This window comes from Xenopus laevis, chromosome 9_10S, assembly GCF_017654675.1.
Source record: "Xenopus laevis strain J_2021 chromosome 9_10S, Xenopus_laevis_v10.1, whole genome shotgun sequence".
Taxonomy (NCBI): Eukaryota; Metazoa; Chordata; class Amphibia; order Anura; family Pipidae; genus Xenopus; species Xenopus laevis.
The window spans coordinates 24,582,191-24,602,016 of record NC_054388.1 but is presented as its reverse complement, the minus strand read 5'-3'; the positions used below and the strand labels follow the sequence as shown (position 1 = coordinate 24,602,016).

At 39.7% G+C, this 19,826-nt stretch overlaps 1 protein-coding gene across 2 annotated transcripts in view; it reads left to right on the top strand.

Moving 5' to 3' along the window:
- notum.S (notum, palmitoleoyl-protein carboxylesterase S homeolog) overlaps window positions 1-18,412 on the top strand; it is a 59,792-nt gene extending 41,380 nt beyond the window's left edge. The window contains exons 7-12 of one of the 2 annotated variants that reach the window (XM_018238341.2): window positions 8,760-8,862; window positions 9,624-9,815; window positions 10,718-10,818; window positions 13,158-13,305; window positions 13,399-13,446; window positions 16,054-18,412. In XM_018238341.2, the coding sequence (XP_018093830.1) occupies window positions 8,760-8,862; window positions 9,624-9,815; window positions 10,718-10,818; window positions 13,158-13,305; window positions 13,399-13,446; window positions 16,054-16,354 (893 nt within the window). In that variant the 3' untranslated portion in view covers window positions 16,355-18,412. The remainder of the gene's footprint in view (window positions 1-8,759; window positions 8,863-9,623; window positions 9,816-10,717; window positions 10,819-13,157; window positions 13,306-13,398; window positions 13,447-16,053) is intronic. The other variant, XM_041578176.1, reaches the window with a different exon arrangement.
- Window positions 18,413-19,826: the final 1,414 nt, after the last annotated feature.

Here is a 19,826-nt window from a genome sequence, read left to right as displayed (position 1 = left end):
TGGTATCACTGAGACCTGGTGGGATGAAACATGTTACTGGATTGTGAATTTAAATTGTTACACCCTTTTTAGGAGGGACAGAGGGTTTAAAAAGGGTGGAGGAGCCTGAATTAAATGCGCTAAAGAAATAACCATAGCTGGCACTGGTGAGGGTGTAGAATTCCTCTGGGTAGAGATTTTGACTGGGCAAAAGGTTACAAAAAGAATTATCATTGGTGTATGCTATAAACCACCTCGTATAAGTGTCGAGTATGAAGCCCAGCTCTTGCAGATACAAGCGGCTTCACAGCTGGGTCAAGTTGTTGCTTATCCAGACATTGACTGTGGTCATTACCCAAGGTTGCCAAGACAGAAAAAGCTAGTAGGTTTGTAAATATGCTGAATGACAAATTTTTATTCCAGCTCGTTCAAGAATCTACTAGGAATAACTCTCTTTTGGACCTTTAATAACTAATAATTCTGAACTCCTCTCTAACATTTGTGTGGGTGAGCATTAAGGGAATAGTGATCATAACATGGTCTCCTTTGAGGTTCTGTAGCAATTCTATAAGGGTGTAACTAAAACAATAAATTTCAGACGTGCAAACTTTGACAGTATAAGGGCATCTCTGCAACATATTAAGTGGGAAATGCTTTTCACAGGGTTAAACACAGAACAAAAATGGGAAATCTTTAAAATGCTGCTTAATAAATATACTTGTCAGTATATTCCACTTGTAAGCAAGGAACGTCGTTGCAAAGCAAAACCTTTTTGGTGCAATTGAAGTGTTGATGTTGAGGTGGGTAGGAAAATAGGTGCTTTTAAGGCTTTCAAGTTAGCTGGGGCAGCCAAATCATTTATAAGGTACAAGGAGGCCAATAAATCATGCAAAGAAGCTATAAGGCAAGATAAAATTGATATGGAAAAGGATATTGCAGCAAGCAATAAAAAAAATCCAAAATTATTTTTTAAATATGTTAATAGTAAAAAAATGAAGCAGGAAGGGGTGGGACCTTTACTATCATAGGGGGGTCAGTTGGTTGATGAAAACAAAATAGAAGCGCAGATTCTGAACTCATATATTTCATCTGTCTACACAAATGAGGAACCAGTTATTGAAGGTTTCCTTCTTAATAGTCCCAATTCTAGTAATACAACTAATGATGCATGGTTCACACATGAAGATATTCAAAAGAGACTAGAACATGTTAAGATTAACAAAGGTCCGGGGCCAGATGGTATTCATCCCAGGGTACTTAGCGAGCTTAGCTCTGTGATTGCCAAACTTCTTTACTTAATTTTTCAGGATTCATTGAGATCTGGCATAGTGCCAAGAGACTGGCGAATTTCTAATGTGCCTCTATTCAAAAAAGGATCCCGTTCTCAGCCTGAAAACTATATGCCAGTTAGTCTGACGTCAGTGGTAGGAAAGCTTTTCAAAGGGTTAATAAAGGATAAGATACTGGATCTTGCCAGACTAACTTAATTTCTTTTTATGAGAAGGTACGTTGGGACCTCGATTCTGGGATGGCAGTGGATGTGATTTACTTAGACTTTGCTAAAGCATTTGATACACTGCCACACAAAAGGTTACTGGTTAAATTAAGGAATGTTGGCCTGGAACATAGTATTTGTACCTGGATAGAGAACTGGCTAAAGTATAGATTACAAAGAGTGGTGGTAAATGGAACATTTTCTAATTGGACCAGTGTTGTTAGTGGAGTACCGCAGGGCTCTGTACTTGGTCTCTTGCTTTTCAACTTGTTTATTAATGACCTGGAGGTGGGCATTGAAAGTACTGTTTCTATTTTTGCAGATGATACTATTGTGCAGAACTATAAGTTCCATGCAGGATGCTGCCACTTTGCAGAGTGATCTGTCTAAGTTGGAAAACTGGGCAGCAAACTGGAAAATGAGGTTCAATGTTGATAAATGCAAGGTTATGCACTTTGGCAAAAATAATATAAATGCAAGTTATATACTAAATGGCAGTGTGTTGGGAGTTTCCTTAAATGAGAAGGAACTAGGGTTTTTTATAGATAACAAGCTGTCTAATTCTGGGCAGTGTCATTCTGTGGCTACTAAAGCAAATAAATTCTGTCTTGCATAAAAAGGCCATTAACTCAAGGGATGAAAACATAATTATGCCTCTTTATAGGTCCTTGATGAGGCCTCATCTGGAGTATGCAGTGCAGTTTTGGACTCCAGTCCTTAAGAGGGATATAAATGAGCTGGAAAGAGTGCAGAGACGTGCAACTAAATTGGTTAGAGGGATGGAAGACTTAAATTATGAGGATAGACTGTCAAGGTTGGGGTTGTTTTCTCTGGAAAAAAGGTGCTTGCGAGGGGACATGATTACACTTTACAAGTACATTAGAGGACATTATAGACAAATAGCAGGGGACCTTTTTACCCATAAAGTCACCGTACCAGAGGCCACCCCTTTAGACTAGAAGAAAAGAACTTTCATTTGAAGCAACGTAGGGGGTTCTTTACAGTCAGGACAGTGAGGTTGTGGAATGCCCTGCCGGGTGATGCGATTGCTTTAAGAATGGCTTGGATGATTTTTTGGATAGACATAATATCAAAGGCTATTGTGATACTAAACTCTATAATTAGTATAGGTATGGGTATATAATTTTTGTATAGGAGAAAAGAAAGAAAGTATCCCCGTCTTCTTAATCAGAAAAACAAAAAGTTATCACTGTGTGATTTGATTTCAGTTAAACCATTTGGTCTCGTGATCCAGTATCTATAGGTTCCCCCCTTAATAATTCATCCCACAAAGTGCTAGTGCTTAACCTCAATAAATTAGCATTAAATAGGGTAAAACTAAGACACAATTAATTTTCCTTTTAAATATTGTGTATATTTGGTAATTTCTAACTCATAAACAATTCATTTAACATTAATTAATGAATTACTAACAACCAGCTAAAACACCAATAAGGATGGTAAAGTGCCACCAATTGTGATTTAATTCACATATGAATTAATTAAAGTGTAATTATGAATATCTCTGATTCCAAGAAAAGGTAGGAAAAGGAAATTGGTAGAAGGGTGGAGAAGTCCCGTATTGTCTAGCTGATTGTTTTACTAACTGCGGGACCCCACAAAGGAGGAGAAGTCAGTGCTTCTGGAACTGTGGTCTCAATTCTATTTTAACTAGCTAGATTGAGAAGCTATCTTTTCTAAAAAAACACACAAATTCCAGAGCACTTATAGTGAAAACAGTAAAACAAAAATACAGATGAGGAATCTCCTATAATCTGGGTAGAGAGAAGCACCCAGATCACTATAAAAAAGTTTTTTGTAAAAAGAACCCCCCAAGGTTTTATCTAAAAATGCTATAAACCAGTGAAAATGGCAAGCCTCATCCTCATCTGTATTCTTGTTTTACAGTTTTCACTATAAGTGCTCTGGAATTTGTGTGTTTTTTTTATTTTTATTATCGATGTAAAAATAAATAACACTACAGCCAGGGGCGATTCCAGCCCCCCCTCCTGTTCCACGCTTCAAAATCAGCGTCAGAGTGGGTCAAAGGGGCAACATCGCTAGTGCAATGAGTGCAATAGCGCTATCTGCACTGGCTGAGCCGAATTTCCTGGTTAAACCTGGAAATTCAGCTCTTAAAGTTACAAGAAGTGGCTTTTTTTGCTGCCCCTTGTAACTGACCACTCTCTGCCGCCTGAGGCAAGGTTTTCACCTTGTCTCATGGCAGGAGTGGAGCGGACTACAGCCTCAGAATGAATTTAATTCTGCTTCAAAGGTTGTGGATTGTTGGCAACCAGATATCATTGTAACCATTTATATGTTTCAATTAAAGAATCAGACTGTATGTACTGTATTTATGTGTGTGTGTGTATATATAGTTATATATATATAGATATAGATATAGATAGATAGATATATATATATATATATATATATATATATATATATATATATATATATATATATATGTATGTGTGTGTGTGTATATATATCAAACAAGGGAAAGTTGTGTGTATATGTATATATTTATATATATATATATATATATATATATATATATATACGTTTGAAAATAAACACTATTACTTCACTACAGAACAGTGTGTGCTGATCCTTCATAAGACTATATACGATTTGTTGATCGTGCACCACTGGCAACATCTGTCTGAGTGCTGGTACTGTGGGACTGCATATATATAGATAGATAGATAGATAGATAGATAGATTTATATTTGTATTCAGGATAACAGTGATAAAGCTCAAATCCTTATAATAGCTTTTATTTCCATACATGCAAATGCATTGGGAACATTGCACATTCTATTCCAAATCAAAACATGAAGAAACATTTATCAAATGTATTCCTTTACAGAAAGTGAAGAAAATGGAATATTAGGCTGTTGCTGAAGTGTTTGGGGTAATTTTCTTGTTGAAGCTTGTTAAAAATAATAGCAGTGTGGAGTTCAATTAGTGAGGTCATTCATTCTGTGAAAAAAAAAAAACAAGTGTCAATTATGATCTGAAGGAAGGCAGCAAATGTTGTGCATGCTGGTTATAGAGAGAAATGCACTATAATCAGCATGCACAACAACATTTGCTGCCTTCCTTTGTCATAATTTACTTCTTTTTTTTTCACAGAATGAATGACCTCACTAATTGAACTATTGCTATTTTGGATAATACTGCTATTATTTTGAACAAGCTTTTATTATTTTGAATAAGCCACAATTAACATAGTAATATAGTATGTTAGGTTGAACACATGTTCATCAAGTTCACCTTTTTTAAATCTATATATAACCTGCCTTATTGCTAGTTGATCCAGAGGAAGGCAAAAAGAAAACCCATTTGAAGGCTCTCCAAAATCCCTCAGAGGGTGAAAAATTCCTTCCTGATTCCAATATGACAATCGAACTAGTCCCTGGATCAACTTGTACTATGAGCTATCTTTCAGAACCATGTATTCCCTCCCTTGCTCAAAAGCCATCCAAACCCTTCTTAAAGCTATCTAATATAGTGCTGTCCAATTGGTGGCCCGCAGGCCACATGTGGCCTATGACCCCCCCTTGTGTGGCCCCACATGAAAGTCTGCCTGATGTGTCTGCTTATCATGTGTCATCTTTAAAAGGTATAACTGCACAGAGTGACTGGCCCCTGCATTGTTTACATTTAAAATTCAGACTATAAAATCCTGCATTGTTCACACATGTAATCCCACCTGCATTGTTCACACCTGTGACACATCTATTGTTAACATCTGAGACCCTGACAGAAACTGCCTACATTGTTCACCTGTTCACACTTCTACAAACTGATGAAGGTGCACCAGCACTGTGTCACTGTATGTACTATATGTAGTACATCTTGGAGTGGTTTTCCCTGTCTCCTGCTCTGTTCCACCTGCCCCATGCTTCCTGTATGTACTATACTCTGCCTGTCCCATGCTCCCTGTGTGCACCATACTCTGCCTGCCCCATGCTCCCTGGGTGCTCCATACTCTGCCTGCCCCATGCTCCCTGAGTGTGCTGTACTATATGTAGTACATCTTGGAGTGGTTTTCCCTGTCTCCTGCTCTGTTTGACCTGTCCCATGCTCCCTGGGTGTGCCTTACTCTGCCTGCCCCATGCTCCCTGGGTGCGCCATATCCTGCCTGTCCCATGCTCCCTCGGTGTGCCTTACTCTGCCTGCCCCATGCTCCCTGGGTGTGCCATACTCTGTCTGCCCCATGCTCCCTGGGTGTGCCATACTCTGTCTGCCCCAGGGCTGGAACTAGGCGTAGGCAGAAGAGGCAGCTGCCTAGGGCACAATGATTTGGGGGGTGCTGGGTGGGTACCTCTTCTGCCTACCCTTAGACAGGGCCTGGCACTAGGCTTGCATGCAAAGCTACCGAGCATGTGCACTTGAACACTCCTAATTCGCATGCGCCCATGAATGCCCCTTATGTGCATGCGCAGGAACATTGCTACCGGCATTTTGCACACGTGGGAGCGCTGCTACGGCAATTCGCATGCATGGGGATGCTCCTACCAGCAATGTGCATGCACGGGAATGCCAATACCGGCAATTTGCAAGCAGATCGTCGCTAGCAGCAATTCCCATGCACGCGGATCGCCATTACTTATAATTCGCATACGCTCGGATTGCCACTACCGGCGATTCACATGAACTCAGATCGCCACTGCTTGCAATTCACACCTGCTACCAGCAATTTGCAGGTGCGCAGATTGTGCCGGAGACCAAAACTGTATGCCATATTCTAGATGGGACTTTAACAGCACTCTGAACAGTGGAAGAATAACCCCCTCCTATCGCTAATCGAGGTCGCTTTTACTACAGCTCAAATGGCTTTGCTTGTTACAGCCAATTTTATTATCTATAAGGATTCCAAGATCATTTTTCATTATGGATTTGCCTATTGCAGTGCCATTAAGGGTATAAGTGGCTTGCATATTTTTGCATCCAAGGTGCATGACTTTACATTTATCAACATTGAATCTCATCTGCCCAGATGTCAAGATCCTGTTGCTACATCCTGAATGGAATTAATTGGGATGCATAGTTTTAAAAGTGGAGCCAATACAGAGCCCTGAGGGTCCCCACTAAGAACCCTACTACAGCAACCATTAACAGTACCATTAACAACCACCCTCTGTACCCAATCCTGTCTTGTAACTTTTATTTCAACTGTTCATTCTCTCTCCATTAGACACTCACCTTCTGTAACTCCCCCTTCCCACCCAGAAACCAGGCATGAAAAAAAAGCTTGATAGTTTTACAACTCCAGTCTTCTTTACACACAAGCTCCTCTCCTTCTGAGCTGCCAGCTCCTCCTTCCCAGAAACTAAAGGTGGTCTCTGTGACTGTAACTTTTAAGGTGGCCATACATGGGCCGATAAAAGCTGCCGACAGACCGTGTCAGCAGCTTATTGGCCCGTGTATGGGGCCCCACGACGGGCTTCACCGATCGAGATCTGGCCGAAAGTCGGCCAGATCTCGATCGGATGGGACAGAAAATCCCGTCGGATCTCGGCCGCATCTATTCGTTGATGCGGTCCCGCAATCCGACCGCCCGTTTGGGCATCGTTAGGATCCGATCGTTGGGTCCTAGGGCCCACGATCGGATCAGCTGATATTGCCCACCTCAAGGTGGGCATATTGGAGGGAGATCCGCTTGTTTGGCGACATCGCCAAACGAGCGGATCTCTCCATGTATGGGCACCTTTACTTACCTGCTGCCGCACATTCATTTCTATGTGATCACAGAGACACGCGATAAAACTATTGAGGTGGGGGGGGTTAGAGTCAGGGGATAGAAGGGGTTTTTTAGGAATGTAGTTTTTTTTTTTCATGCCTGGTTTCTGGGAGGGAGGGGGAGTGACTCTTTCTAACGGAGAGAGAACAGAGGTTTAAAAAATCACTGAGGCTGGCTGCTGCAGTGGGAATGGGTAGGCAGGTTGGCGTGACTGTGCTGTGGCATCATTGTAAGGCAGTGCAGCAGCCGCTCACTGAGGAGAGGTTGAATCCCATTCGGCAGCAGGATTCTTAAGTGCAGCAGGCGCACGTGTGACGTGCTGCTGTGATGTTCGGCTCCCTCTCTGGCTCTGCAGCAGAATTCCTTTTCACCGCTGGCCACTTCCACTGCACCGGCTGGGGAGGGTGTGGTGAGAAATGGAAGTAGATCAGATACACACAGCCATACACAGCCCCCGGTTCTGATGCCTATGCATTGTAGCATATACTGGTATTTTTTAGGAATTTGCTGTGGGCCAATTAAAAATGGATCGCGGGCTGTAGTTTGGACACCCATGCTGTAGCCAGATCCCTATCCATGTGCAAACAACTTCATTAAGCCCAACAGACCTTAGGTTAGAAAGCAGGCATTTGTGGGGAATTGTATAATGGGGAACCAAATCTGGTTATGGTGAGAAGGGCTGAAAGGAGCCAAAAAGCCATTAGCTAGCAATTATATGCAAAGTGATGCCTTCTGAAATCAGAAGGTATTTACTTGTCTCATGCCATACACAAAGCACTGCCTAGATACCAAAAGTGAGAGTTTTGATTCTCCTATGAGGCGTCATGGGCGGAGACATGCAAATCACTTCTTTGTGTCCCTTTGGCCAAATATGCATCCAGAACTGCTGGTTTATAGCACAGATACAGCCTAATGGTTCTGAGCCATATATCCAAACTTGCAGACAGCCTTGGGGAATTGTATCAAACACTTTGGCAAAATCCAAATAGATTACATCTGCTGCTCCCCTGCTGTCCAAGCATCTTGCTTACCTCATCATAACCAATATTAGAGTTTTGAACAATTTAATGTCTCAAACACCTGCAGGTTAAAGTATATGTATCCAAAAATAATTACAAATGAAATGTTACAAAGTTTTATACATTGTAGCATTTGCATCCGTTTGGTACACCTCAAGTTAACCAGTTCAGATGGTAGACACTACCATTGTGTTAAAACTTAGCATTTATTAGCATTTAGCTAAAAACATGCTACCCAATACACAAGACTCACTACTATCATGCCTCATAAGTAGTGCTGGACCATATAAAACAACAATTAATAAAAATACATAGAGTGAATCGCCGGTATATTGGACCTGTGTTTAAGACTAATGCTTAACCGACACAACAAGGGAAGGTGTAAGTGGGGTAAACTCATGTACATTTATTAAGTGAATGATACATTCTGGGGCACATCAATCTTGGCAAAGGAGCATGCCCCCCAAAAAACTTCTGGGTTTAAGGCTAATGTTTGCCACCTTTATTATTCTAGGTGGATATGCATTTATGGGATCGCTCATTATACAGGAAGTGGTCAAGGAGCTTCTAGGGAAGGGACTGGACACTGCCAAGCTTCTTCTTTTGGCTGGAAGCAGGTAACTGTTAATGGCATTGGAGGTATATGAAGACCTGCATCAGTGATCGTTATGCCTCTTCCTGAACTGCAGCTCCTAGCATCCTTCATTAACCAGCTATGGTGCCACAGTTCAGCCATTACTTAATGTGGATGAGAGTCTACCTATGTAATTGCTATCCTTCTATCTCTGTCCATTTGTCTCTGGCATCAGTCTGGAACTAAGGCATCAGGGGCCCACTGGGGCTGCAACCTTACAAGGGTTCACCTTTCAACACTATTTTGGTTGTTTCAGATAGTTCACTGGAAATACTTTTTTTAATTAACTTCTGTTTGTACACATTTTTCTAATATTGAAGTCACCAACACTGTAAACTATTCTAAATAATAATTAGTTGCTACACTCTTATCTTTGGCCCTCCTGCACAGATTTCCTGAGTTTTATTAAAGGCACTGTTATAATTAATAAAATAGTTACTGTGAAGTGTATCTTAGAAATGTCTCTTGTGACACCAAGGGCCCCCCATTATGTAACCACCCTCCCCCTATGTACAGCCCCATCTCTCCCCCTTATGAACAACCCCCATCCTCTGCTGCTGCACCACCTATGTTTTCCCTCCTTCCGCCTTAATTTGCAGCTGTGATTGGGCGAGGGCCCCCCAGTTTTTTTCCAGGTATCCCAGACCCTGCCTGGCCCTGGGTTTCCTCAATTAATACTTGCTTTTCTTCCTATATCCCCTATTTGTCATGACATAAGTGTCTAATTTAAATTTCCTTACATAGTGCTGGTGGAACTGGTGTCCTTCTAAATGTGGACATGGTGGCTAATCTACTGGAGGAGTTGGGTTACCCTGGTATCGAAGTTCGAGGACTCTCTGACTCTGGCTGGTTCCTGAATAACAAGCAATACTGGAGAACAGACTGTACAGATATAATTACATGTGCTCCCACTGAGGCTATACAGAGAGGAATTAGGTATGGAGTAGATTGGAAGGAAGAGACTAGACATGTCAAAGCTACAGTTGTTCCATTGTCTTCATCTGGACAATGGACCTCAAGGATAGTGGTTCAGCAAGAATAGGTTTATAATGACTTGACATCAGTAATGCCAGTGTGGAATTTAGGGAGTCTATAGATAATATAGATCGATATAATGGTGCAGGGGCTAAGACTGCAATTTCAGCATGGCACATTTAATGACACACGTGCTACTGAGAATTGTGTCTGCAAAAATACTCAAATTGTATAAACGCTTAAATATACTTTTGTTTGTATTTTTGATTGATTACACGATTTGCGCGTTTTAACAATTTTAAGTATTCCCTTATAGTATTCCCTATTGTGGGGTTTTGTAGACGCAACAAATTTTGGACAATAAGTAGCACCATGTGTTATTGCCCTAAGAAGTAGTCTAAAAGCAGCATGCGGAAAGGTGTAGACTGAGGAGCAAGAAAGTGTTCTGAAGTACAGGTATGGGATCCGTTATCCAGAAATCTGTTTCCTAGAAAGCTCTGAAATAGAGAAAGGCCATCTCCCATACACTCTATTAAAATCATTTTAAAAATCATCAAAATGATTTCCTTTTTCTCTGTAGTAATAAAACTGTACCTTGTACTTCATCTAAAATGAAATATAATTAATCCTTACTGGAAGCAAAACCAGATTATTGGGTTTATTTATTGTTTAAATGATTTTCTAGTAGACTTAAGGTATGAAGATCCAAATTACAAACCTGTTGTAGGTCTGTAGGCTTTAACAGTTGTGTTGTGTGAAAATTAACAACAATGGAATTTGTTGTTTGAGGCTGGGGAGCAGGGAGGAATCAATACAGAGGCAGGTGTTGTACTTCCTGACATGAATTTATTTCTCTGGTGTAGGTACTGGAACAGCATGGTTCCAGAACGTTGCAAGCAGCAGTTTAAAGAAGGGGAAGAATGGAACTGCTTCTTTGGCTACAAGATCTATCCAACTTTGAGAAGTGAGTAACATATCTATAAAAAATACAATAATACAGCCAACAGAATTCTGAAAAGTGAATTACATTTTTATTCATGCCACTAGCAAAGATACGTTTTGGGCTATACCAGCCCTTTATCAAGCAAAATCTACAAAGAATAGATAGCGTAAAAACCCAACCAATATGTTGACCCACATGCTGCCAGCCTGAAATTTAAATGACCTGCCGAGCTATCACTAATTGTATACCTGCGTATGGCTTGGCCTCCTGTGATGTCATTGAAGGGGGTGGGGAGATCACAACATGAATATATAAATAGTGATGGTTGGAGGCAGGAGCGGGGCATAATGACATCACATGATGAGTCACAGCCTGACTCCATCCCCTTTCCTGCACATCAGTAATCTCTAATGCAGTTTTAAATTTGTGCATGTGTAGTGAAATCTGAAAATTGTACTGTAATGTTCAGGCACCCACCTCAGTGAATTTGTTTTCTTGTCCTATAAAATCTTCACACTATAATTCTACGCAGCATGTGCTAATTTTGATTGTATTTTATATATATATATATATATATATATATATATATATATATATATATATATATATATATATATATCCCTTTAAAATGAAATTGTGAAATTATCTGTTTAGCCCAAAAACAGATTTTTACATTCTCCAAATATTACTATTTCTGTTGTAGGGGATAAAGGAGATGTTAAACTTTACATTAACTTTTAGTATGAGACAGTTGGCAAATAGTTTTAAATTTTTATTTGTGTTTTTTAAGTTATTTACCTTTTTAATTCAGCAACTCTCCAGTTTGCAATTTCAGCAATGTGATGGCTAAGGTCCAAATCACCCTAGTAACCATGCGTTGATTTGAATAAGAGACTCTAATATGAATAGACGGGGGCCTGACTATATAAAAATGAGTACTATAAAGTAGCACTAACAGAGCCTTACAGAGCACTTGTTTTTAGATAGCGTCAGTGACCTCCATTTGAGAAATGAAAAACTTAGAAGGCGGTAAATAATTAAAAAAATAATAATAATGATCAATTGAAAAGTTGATTAAAATTGGCCATTTTATAACATACTAAAAACCATGTTTGGGTTCTGACCCGTAGGTTAAGCATCCCTGGTGTAGAGAATGTTTCCACTAATGTATATCTAAATATTAATACACAAACAAACATTGTTCTGTTTGCACCTTGGAAATTGTCCCTTGTGCAAGTTTAGGCAAGTTACTACCTAAAGTAAAGCACATCTCCCCTTAGGAAAGAAAAACACAACATTTCTTTCAGAATAAATGTGTTTTATATAATTCTTTCCTTTTCATTGGGGGTTGTAAAAATACCCTTTTTACCATTTGTATGTAGCTATAAATAATATGTAAATGAAAGCTGTATCTGTGGCTTTCTTTGTGTGAATTCATTTTCACCTCACAAAGCATATTTTAAGATTATTTGGATTCTGATAAATCAGTGTTTATCAGTGGAAACTACTAGTGGAAGTTAGTTTTTAACCATTCACTTGTTACCTACTCCTTTAATGCTTATGAAGGTACTATAAAGATCTTCAAATTATGTTGGCATTCCCGGACTGGGATTAAAAATAGGCTCTGGTTCATAGAAGGTACACAGAGGCCCAAACAGTCCACCATCAGTCCACCAAATAGAGTCTGTCTTTGGTATCTTAAAGCAGCCCCTCTAGTATTTGACAGAATCCACAGATAGCCAGTCCAGCTCTGTTTAATGTCAGTGCTCTATAATTTGAAGGATAATAATGAACCTTTCTGGCTTTAAATACAAAAGTTTGTTGTCTTCATGCATTCAGTAGATAAGAAACAGCAGCAGCTATGGCACTTTCTTACACTTCAATAGTATCAGACTGGGGTGTCTGGGTCCCACCAATGCTGTCATCACAGGGGCCCAACAACCCCTTAGTAGAGCCCCTCCTGACCCAGTTGTAAGAAGCCATCCTCCCACTCCACGGTGTGTACCCTATAAGTATAGGGTTAAAATAAAAGTAAGTACTTTGCGTTGATCGGAGGGGAGTGCTTATACTTTCTGGCCCTCAGGTCAAGAAAACCTCTAGTTTGTTAGCTCTCATAATGTATTACTACAGTGTAACCCCAGATATCGCCTTTGCTTTTAAAGGCATGCTGTCGCACCAAGCAGTGAAAGTGAGCAAGTCCATACCCCCCCAGGTATAGTAACTGTGCGCACAGTAACATCTTGGTGTTCTTTGGTAACGATATTGGCGAAAGGGTGCCTTATCTTGCCTTGACTGTTCACAATGCGAAATAATTCTTGCTTGGGAAATAATGTGATATCACAATTTTACTTCAACACTAGGTCCTGTGTTTGTGGTGCAGTGGCTGTTTGATGAAGCCCAGCTGACAGTAGATAATGTTCATCTGAGTAGGCAGCCAGTGCAAGAGAGTCAATGGCTTTATATCCAAAATTTGGGCCGGGAGCTGAGGAACACACTAAAGGATGTTGGGTTTGTGTCTGGCAACACATTGAACTATACTATTATTTGTGTGGGTCTGAAGGCCAGTGTACACACTCTTAACATCTGCTTCTTTTCACACAGGGCGAGTTTTGCTCCTGCGTGTCTAGCACATGAGGTGATAACACGTAGGTAAGTCTCGTTTATCTATAGGCCATCTTATATCTTTTATGTTTACATCATACTTCCTATTTTTGTCTGCTGTGTTCTATATTCATCTCTTTCTTCCATTTTATTCTCACTTGGGCTTATTACATATTGCAAGTTCCATAGTCATCATGTGGCGGCCTGCTTACAATAACTTAATGACCTGGGTATCTAACAAAATGACATACTGATATGGATGCAGTGTTTTTAATTCTGACTTTATCTACTTGCTTTACTTTTAGGAAATGGGTTTGAATAGAATGGGTTCCTTCTGTATATATATCTGTAGAAGACCTGCATGTAAAGCACTTTACATGTAGCAATCTGACAATAACCTCCTTTGCATTTTCCCTCAATTAAGCCAGATCTCCACACATAAACATATTTCCATGTGGCAATCCCCATTCCTCTGAATTAAATCTATTTTAAGTGTTCATACACTGGGCTGATGGGTACACGGCATACCATTCATTAGAACAAAATGGTATCTGTGCAACATCTGTGCAACAATTGCTTCCATTTTTATACCCACAACAAAAAGTAGTAACAAGCAGGCATTGAGCCACAAAAATCATAAGAAAGACTCAGACAGGAATTGAATAAGATAAAACACAGCAGTGCTGGTGTATTAACATAAAGTTTATTAAACAGCAAGAAAATCATGTAGACAAAAACTGCTATAAAGATATTGCAAAGTGTCAACAGACTTCTGCAGCACACTTTATGTAATTAGTAGTAATATGCAATTATACATTATTCATATCGCAGTAAAGGAATGGCAAGTGGTTATGGGTCTCTGCCAGAGCAATTGAAGTAGCAATATACAAATAATGAGCAATCACAGGACCACTGGTTGTTCTGCACCTTATTGCTATTTCTCTTTCCTATTAGACCTGTAAATGGACTGGATATGAGACTATTAAAATAAAGTGTCTGGTTGCTAAAACTTACTGCAATTATGCATTTTTCTATATATGTTGGTAGATGAATTATTGAGCCTAAGGCCCTGGTCACATAGAGCATAGGTTCCTCTTCTCTCCAACGGAGGTTTCTCTCTGCTCTCTTCCGCAGGTCCCATATAGCTGCATAGGTGCAGAGCAGAGTGGAGAGCTGCCACTAAACATGAAGGCAAATGCCACACAGAGCTGATTTGCAGGTCAAAAAACAGAATCTATGCTGGCATCAGCCTTCTTACTTACCTGTGTCTGGAACTAATGCATCAGCCCAGGTGCAGACACACGCAGAAAGCAGGAATTTTCTGGCCAATCTCTGCTCTGTGTAGATTTTCCCATCTTTGACAACTTTAACAATTTTAGCTTGAAAATGGTAGCTAAACCATGTGTGTTTCAAAACATACACGTTTTCATAAATAGCAACAATATATTTTATATAGCATTTGCTATTTGTGAAGAGAAATGCACAGCTTGATCAAGAGTGTCATTTCTAATGGGTTTTATGCCCTGCTTTTGGGAGTAGTTTTGTCTGCCAACCCATTCCAACAGTGAGCTGACCAAATACAATACAATTTATGACATGCATACTATATAGAGTGCCCTATAACAGTGCAGAACCATGAATGGTTACAGCTAAGATTTACAGCTACTTTTATGTGCATATACATTTATTATTAATTAAAAAAAAGTTTTACAGTGAACTTTTCCCAGCAAACATGCTACTATTAAAGAGTAGAATCGTATGTTAGGTGTTATGGTCCCTCTATTGGTGAACTGAAAGTAGGGCAGGCATTTCTACAACTACCAGGTTCATTCCTTTTAACTGAGATGTAAATCATACATTATAAGAGCTACAGGTTATCAGACTTCGTCGACAGAAGCTGTTATGTTAGTAAAGTAATATACTTGGCTCTCCCTGAGAAGTATTTGCACTTAGGTGAAGCAGAAGGCTAGTCTGTACAGAACAATCTCAGATATCACCTTTGCTTTAAAAGGTATGTTTAAAAAAACTTGTTTTTCAACATTAATACCCAGGGTGATAAGGAGGGGGACCATGCTTATGGGCATCTAGTTACTAGCATCTAATCATATTACTTGAAATACCAAGCTTAGCCAAGTGTTCTTGTTTGCATATACTCAACAGGATACAATGTCAAGGAAGACTAAATCCAAGGTGTAAGTAAAATAAGCAGTCACGTTTTACAGCTTTCATAGGGAGGTTAGTAGTTGTTACTTGTAATTGGCTAGGCATAGGATAATAGCATTCCACAACTTGCCTTCACTACTCACAATGCAAAATAATTCTTGCTTGGAAACAATGTGATGCCACAATTTTATTTTAACACGCACCCATATTTCCAAGGTAAAATTTAAGTATTTGGGGGAGATTAATATACTCTAGCCCTCCATTACGTTGTATATAAAATAATGTAATGATGCCTTGAGTAGGAGTCCTTGAGTAGGCTGAGGGTTATAAAATACCACAGTTAAGTTAGAGGATCAATTCACTTTCTCTTTAGATGGTCAGGCACAAAAATAGCAGTTTGATAAAACAAAGCTGTGTACATTTGTTACTGGGTAGATATCTAGGAGCTGCAATACATATACCATTGATTTGAGCTCCTCTCTTGTGTTTCAGTCACTGGACAGAGATTCAGGTCCGAGGCACCTCTCTTCCACGTGCTCTCCATTGTTGGGATCGGAGTCTGCAAGAGCCAAACAAGAACAGCAAGGTTCAATTGAAGGGATGCCCCTTCCATTTGATGGACAGCTGCCCCTGGCCACAGTGTAACCCAACCTGCCCCTCCATCCGAGACCACTTTACAGGACAGGAAATGAGTGTGGTGCAATTCCTTATGCATCTTGGCTTTGATGTGCAGAAGATGGCCAGTCAACAAGGCATGGAGCCAGGCAAACTTCTTGGTGTGTTAAGCAGTTAGGGTTTGGACCTAAGTGATTGTTGGGGGTTCTTATTAATGGATGGAGAAAGCTAAGGGCCCACTGTTGACAAATGGTGCTTAAAAGGGAAGGGCTTGAATGTGCAAGCAGAAATACTAACAGTGAGGGAGTAAATTGTAAGGGCATGGACCTTGTAATTAGTTGGGGTTTTGGTTAACAAAGAAACCTTTTGAAGAGTCAAATTTAAATGTTTATGAATAAGACAATAAACCATTTGACATAGTCAGACAAGTGTTATCTCCAGTAAAACAAAAAGTAAAAAAAATTACCCTTATAATGGCAAGACAATGTGTAATAAGAAAAAGTGTTTAATTCTGGATGACAATTAAAAAATACAATTATGTACTCAGAAGTTTGCTCATGCAAATTGTATTTGCTCAGCGGTACATGCAGACAGCCTTTGGTGTGGGTGCATCATATGCCTGGAATCACTTCCCATTGATCTCGGTGACAATCACCTGAACCCACAAGTTGCTTGTACATGTTTGGTCATGCATTTCTGAGCAACAGTCACCTGACATGTGAGAGCACCCTTTAGGTCCAAGCTATTGCATTTTGCATTTTGCCACTTTGGGCTCAGGTGGTGAACTGCTGTGTTTGCCATTGCCCTTGGATGGGATGGTTTGTCATCTCGCTAATGTTTACGAAAAAGATCTCGGGAGATGTTGCCCATAGCAACCAATCAGATCATTGCTTTTGGTTTCTAAAGGTGGCCAGATACTTTAAAATCTGCTCTCTTGGGGCGGTTGCCAAACGAGCAGATCTTTTCCTGATATGCCCACCAACGACAGGGTGATATCGGGCTAATCCGATCGTTCTGCCCTAGGGCCAAATGATCAGATTACAGCAATGGCAATGGGTTGTGACGCGATGAGGACCACATCAACTAGCCAATGCGGTCGTAAAGGAAAATCAAACCTGCCTTACTGATATCAGGCCATTTCTTGGCCAGATATTGATCAGGGAGGCCTGTTGGAACACCCCATACACTGGCAGATAAGCTAAATATCGATTTAATATCGGCATCTTAAATCTGACCGTGTTTGGCCATCATAACTTGTAGGTGACTGTTTAAATCAAATTGCCGATTGGTTGCCATGGTCAACATCTCCAGAGATCTCCGGTGATATTTTTCTCCATTGTTAGTTAACATGCCTTAGTGTACCACGAGTTAATATGGAAACCATAAAAAGTGACCTGTTGGGCTCTGTTATATTTACTGTTTATTTTATCAAAGCCAATAAAAATGTGGGCAGGGACATTAAACTACTTTCCACAAGATGGCCCTCAGCCAACAAATTAGTTCAATGGGAGCTTTCCAGTAGTTACAGCTCACTAATCTGCTAGTATTTTTTTAATGATCTTATGCCAGTATGAAATCACTTTCCCATTAAGGATAAGTAGTTTCATTACTAATAACCAGATAATATTTTATGTTTTATTTAAGCATTTGGTTACTGAACAACCTAGTACAGTTAACTTTATGTATGAGTAGACATAAATTGGTGGTATGTTTATTCATCAGTGAAGCAAAAAAACATAATGCCCTCACACATTCTTTTAAAGGTAAAATGAAAGGTTAATAGTATTTTAAAATATTTTTTAAATGGCCAAACTCCCTTAAAATGCCTTGCATTTTGCAAAATAATTGTCATTATTGTGTAATGAGTGATTAAAAGTGTCAAATCCATGAATATTACATTGTAACGGCTAACATGTGAGAATCTGTTGTTTTTTTACTTGCTTTCATGCCTTGGTGTTTGGACAAAATAAGAGGTGCAATATGTAAACTTAGTAGCAGATTATTGACATTGTTTGGCTCCTATTTTAAGCAATTTTGCCTCATAGGGGTCATATGGGCAACAAATATGCAAAAAAGGTTTTTACTATTGCTCCATTTTAGTGAGCATCACTCCTCCTATTTAGTGTTTAATACATTCTGTACATTGCTTTTAGCCTCCTGTTTTGGAAAACAGTGATAGGGTACGTGAAGATTCCTATTCTGCTTAATGGGAAAATTAAATTTGCTTTCTTTAAAACATTGCAGTCTCTTATTTTGATACCAAATGTTCTTTAATGACTGTATATGTGTGTAGCCCTATAGTAAATTGCACCAATCTCTATCTATGAGCTCCACTCCCAATATTGTGCTCTGGATGAGAACTTAAATCTTAGGGAGTAAGCCTTTGCAATCGGTGTGGAGGCAGGGTGTAGTGTAACTGCAAGAATTGGGCACCAGTGGTTCTTATAACTTAACAAATGAACATATTTATTGAACAATTACCATCCTCAGTGGAGTGTACATAATAGCAAAGCAGGATCATACAGAACAGTGGATAGGCATATACTCACAGCACAACAGTATTAGTCCCACAGGGAAGAGAACATACACAGCAGCAATGAAGGTACATCCAGCTTTCAGCCTTTTCCCTAAGTGGAACCCAGGGGAATTCTACATCCCTAAGTCTACACACTTAGTCCCTACTTCTGGGCAATTAGTACCTGGGATCTTAATCCCTCTGACTCTCCTCGTCAGAGCCTTGAGCTGCTCAGCTAAATAGCCTATCTGTCACTCCTAGAGTGACCTCTTAAGGTGAATAGCCTATCCTTACTAGATCTGACCTGTCTAGGTTCCACTGGAGCTCTGCCTGCCTGCTCAGGCTAGAGCAAGCACAAGAGAGCATGGCTACAAAGGGTTTTATACTTTAGCACAATGCCATCTACTGGTCACTATTGAGAATCTCAGGGGCATAGCATAAAGCAGAGCATTGACACAAGTCCCCATTAGGACCCATTTGAGTGTCTAGAACAATAAGGATTTGCCTGCTTAACTAGGGGTGGCTATTTTACACATACCTACATGTGTTTTTACATAAAAATACAAACAAGAACATTACAGTATTCTTTCGGACATGAGCATATTGTATTTGGGATTATTTTCTTAATCCTTTAAAGTAGTTGCTTGAACACAGAAAACAGGTTGAATTTAACACTCGGATGTACTACAGTTCCTAAGTAAAGGATACCAGAAGTATTTCCACAACAGCTGCATATCTATGAGTAGGAAATCTTTGAGTTTGGAGTGGCATGCCCTTCTCCTTACACTCTATGGGAACGACAAATCATTTTCATTTTGTTTTGTTATTGAATCCACTTGCTAAGGTCCAACTTATGGCCTTAAGTTTTCTGAACTGGCCCTGCATGAGTAGAATTGGGTCCAATCAGAATATTAAACAATTTTTTACTATGACACTGCCTAGAAATCAATCACAATTATATAGTCAGCCTTCAAATTGAATCAGATTGTATCCCATGACAGTTTCTTGATACAACAATTTGACTTTTGTCAGATATGATCTGATGCTGCTGAAATCTGATGTATAAAAACAAACTGAATGCAGACCCACACACTGGGTACATTAATATATACAGTATACAAACATACAAATTATA